We start from the raw sequence: 3,503 nt of genomic DNA, 5'->3' as shown, positions 1-3,503 counted from the left end.
ATGCCGCAAATAGAGAGCATGACGCGGTGAGGGTGATAGCACGATGAGGTGTGACGATACAGTGAGAAGGGAAAATGGCGAGGGGATGGCTGCAGAGAGGTTAGATGGAGTATGGAGCATGGACAACGTTAAGAATCTCTGAATTAAAGAAGGGTTATGTAAATTAAATGAAGATTAGAAATTTTGGGTTTCTATATATATATGTTTTGGGTTTCGGGGATTAGCGGGAACGGGACGGAGATCCCCGCTCGGGTCTCTGGGCCTGCCTCAGAAAAATTTTGTCCTTAGTTCCGTTCCTATCTTTGCATAAAAAATTTTTCATAGTTAAATTCTCATTTGAAGTAGTTTTCACAAAAATTTCGCGTCTCAAAGAGTTTTACCATCCCTACGTAATCGTAACATGTATTATGATTGATGAAGTTAACACCTTCCACGTGCTTCATCCCATATTGTTGGGGTAGTTGCTCATTAATATGTATCTTGTATCTCTGTTGTTAGATCTTCTTGATAAAATTAATGAATGCTTTGATGTGGGAGCACTATGAACGTGATTGTGTGGGCACCAGGTTACGAAGTTTTGATTGACAATTAATTTTTCTAGCTGGACCATATTGTCTAGATTTATAGATGACTAATTTAATCTTCTCTTAATCAAACTCATGCTTAGTTCTCTTTAGCTGAACCCTCTAGATATGTCATTTTTTAATCTGAACGGCATATATTTGGATTCTTTAGATGTGTGAATGTTTTATTAGTTAATTATTATATACATTTTTTATTATTCTCGTAAAAATATAATAAAATAAAATAATTATAATAAATGTGTTAATTATACATTAATTTAAATATTATTAGTTATACAGAAATTATTTTTCTTATAAAAAAGTTAATGGTGTTTTAATTTGGTCTAATATTAACAATAGGAGTGTTTTGCTAAATTGAAGGTTAAATCAATACGCGGAAAACATATTAGTAGAGAGCCGTCAGAGTGAGCCAGCGGTCTTCGTCGATACGGAGGCTTTCAGACAACACGCGAGGAGGGGAGAGCTGATGTGTAGAAATAGCCATTAGCTTTCGCAGACTGCGACGCACACATGGCGGCTCCATATCAACATAGGAGGCGTGCTGGGCAGAAATTCTATATAGTTTTCACAGAGATTCTCACACGTTTTCGAAGAATTACAAAACCTTATTCAACACAGAAAGAGCGTGTTGGAGCAACTATTGACATACAGAGAACACCCTCTCCTCCAAAAATAAACAACGCAGGATTGAAGCTCTTTAAATTGAACTCAACTCTTCTCCCAAAAAATTCATTCATTCAGTCACAATAAATTTTGGAGAGGAAGGAAGAGAGGAATTTGGAAAGAGCATCAGAAGAAGAAAATTAATGTTAAAAAAAATTGAATTAAACTTATATTTAATATATAAATATATTTTGGTTATATTAACCTAACAGGAATCTTATGTGTCGTAAATCTGAATTCACTGGAGATGTGAAATTTGATGGTAAAAGACGCTATACGAGTAATGAGATTCTACCACCTTGACTGAATTTTCGCAATTATATTTTTAACCTTTATGGACGGGTCAGTCTCAACCGTCAATGGTTTTATAGCCTCAACAACTGTGTCTGAGTCCAACTTAAAATGATCCTGTGAAATCGTTCCCATAGTGCACGTGTGTCTACCGTACGTTGTATCTTCATATCTCCCAACATTTTTTTCTGTATCAAGTTGGTTCGGATAAGCCGGTTGCACCCACGCCATACGTCTTGCATTTTGCATAGAACGTCTGTGGCTTGGACTAAATAATATTGTAGTTGACTCCTCTATAGATAGTGTAACTTCTAATTGCTATGACAACAGACTTTCTAGAACTATATTTTATTCCGATCCTGAACTCCCCATCCTCAGGATCAGAAATACCTACACAAAATAAAAATCGTCACTCATTGATCCATCCAAAATATAGATTAAGAAAAATGTATTATTTAGTAATCATGTGCTATGTTTGCATATTCGGGGAATTCCGGTGTATGCATGACGTCAAGATCCAAGTGACGCATAAAATGTGGAACGTCCATCGGTTGACTAGCTACGGGAGAAACCACTACATTCTCCAATGTTGCCTCACTCCCATACCACCATCCTCGTCTTCATCGCCGGCTTCATATGTAGCTTCGAAGTCCTCTTCACTATCACTGTTCATTATTCTTTCGTACACTTCAACTCTATCGTCTTCTATATCTGAATCATGTTGAATCCCATCTTATTCTACATTTTCAAACTCAACATTCAGATTGCACTTGAGTCTGCCGGTGAATATGGAACATATTCTGCATATTTGCTTCATCAATAATCGGCATAATATCAAATTGTATTAGACCATCAAACTATAATGGGATTCTGATACAGAATATTGCTCACTCTCTTAAACATATTGTTCTCCATGTTTTGACAAAAACCGTTCTGAACCTCTATAAACGTCATGGTGCATGGAACTACAAACAAAAACGGATTCTCACACACAAAGCTCACTCCCTCATGAGTATTCCGTATAATCTTACCATATACTACCAAATTTGTGGTACCATCCATCACACCAGAAATACAATCAAACAACTCTCATCTTTGCAATGAAATGATATCGAACTTTACCTTATTTAGAGAGAACCCTCAACACACCCCCACATGTTGAATCTTCAAACAATCAGATTCAGACACATGTCACCACGCTCCCCAGAAATTGACTAGCACTCTCCCACATATTATATTTCCAATCGATCAGACCTGAACACATATCATCACACTCTCTACGTGTTGACTTAGCACGTTTCCCATGTTGGCAATACATCTTCCACATGTCAAAGCTATTCTACTAATACGTGTACTAATTTGTAAATACACCAAATACATCCATTTCTAATAAAAATACCAGTAATATTTTTATATTATAAAAAATGAGCCTTACTGATCTGGCCTGAAAATGAATGCAATGAAGCACATGCATTCTCCAAATTCGATAAACTTGATTGTGTCTGAGGGTTGCAACTAAAATATGATCATTAATTAATTATGACAATAAATTATCTTTGTGTGACGAAGTTATATTACCTCCAATAAGCGGGGATTTCTTACGAAGCTTGCATCCTCTTCCATGCTGACACTTGGTATCTACGAGGAAAATCGAAATGAATGTCAAATCAGTGATATTTAGGAACTAAGATTTTTCTTTTTCTACATAAAAAAACTACTATATTATCGCCGCAGAACTGTAGCGGCATAAGCAACTGCTCTAAATTCAACCAATGTGCAACAACCCTTCAACTGACTTATCATAACGATTTCGATCTACATGCAGGTACATCTAACTAACTTATGTAAACTTAGCCAGTAAATATAATTTTGAATGTGATTTGGAAATTATTGATCCACATTCAACTTTGTGAAGTTTATATTTATATAGGATTATATTATATATATACATAAAAAATTAATTAA

At 35.6% G+C, this 3,503-nt stretch overlaps 1 protein-coding gene across 1 annotated transcript in view; it reads right to left on the bottom strand.

Annotated features, from left to right (window-relative positions):
• LOC107636586 (wall-associated receptor kinase-like 20) overlaps positions 1 to 3,503 on the bottom strand; it is an 8,945-nt gene that overhangs the window by 3,881 nt on the left and 1,561 nt on the right. The window contains exon 2 of the mRNA XM_016340085.2: positions 3,117 to 3,176. Coding sequence (XP_016195571.2) covers positions 3,117 to 3,176 — 60 coding nt within the window. The remainder of the gene's footprint in view (positions 1 to 3,116; positions 3,177 to 3,503) is intronic.

Source organism: Arachis ipaensis, chromosome B04, assembly GCF_000816755.2.
Source record: "Arachis ipaensis cultivar K30076 chromosome B04, Araip1.1, whole genome shotgun sequence".
Taxonomy (NCBI): Eukaryota; Viridiplantae; Streptophyta; class Magnoliopsida; order Fabales; family Fabaceae; genus Arachis; species Arachis ipaensis.
This window is presented reverse-complemented; position numbering and strand designations above follow the sequence as displayed.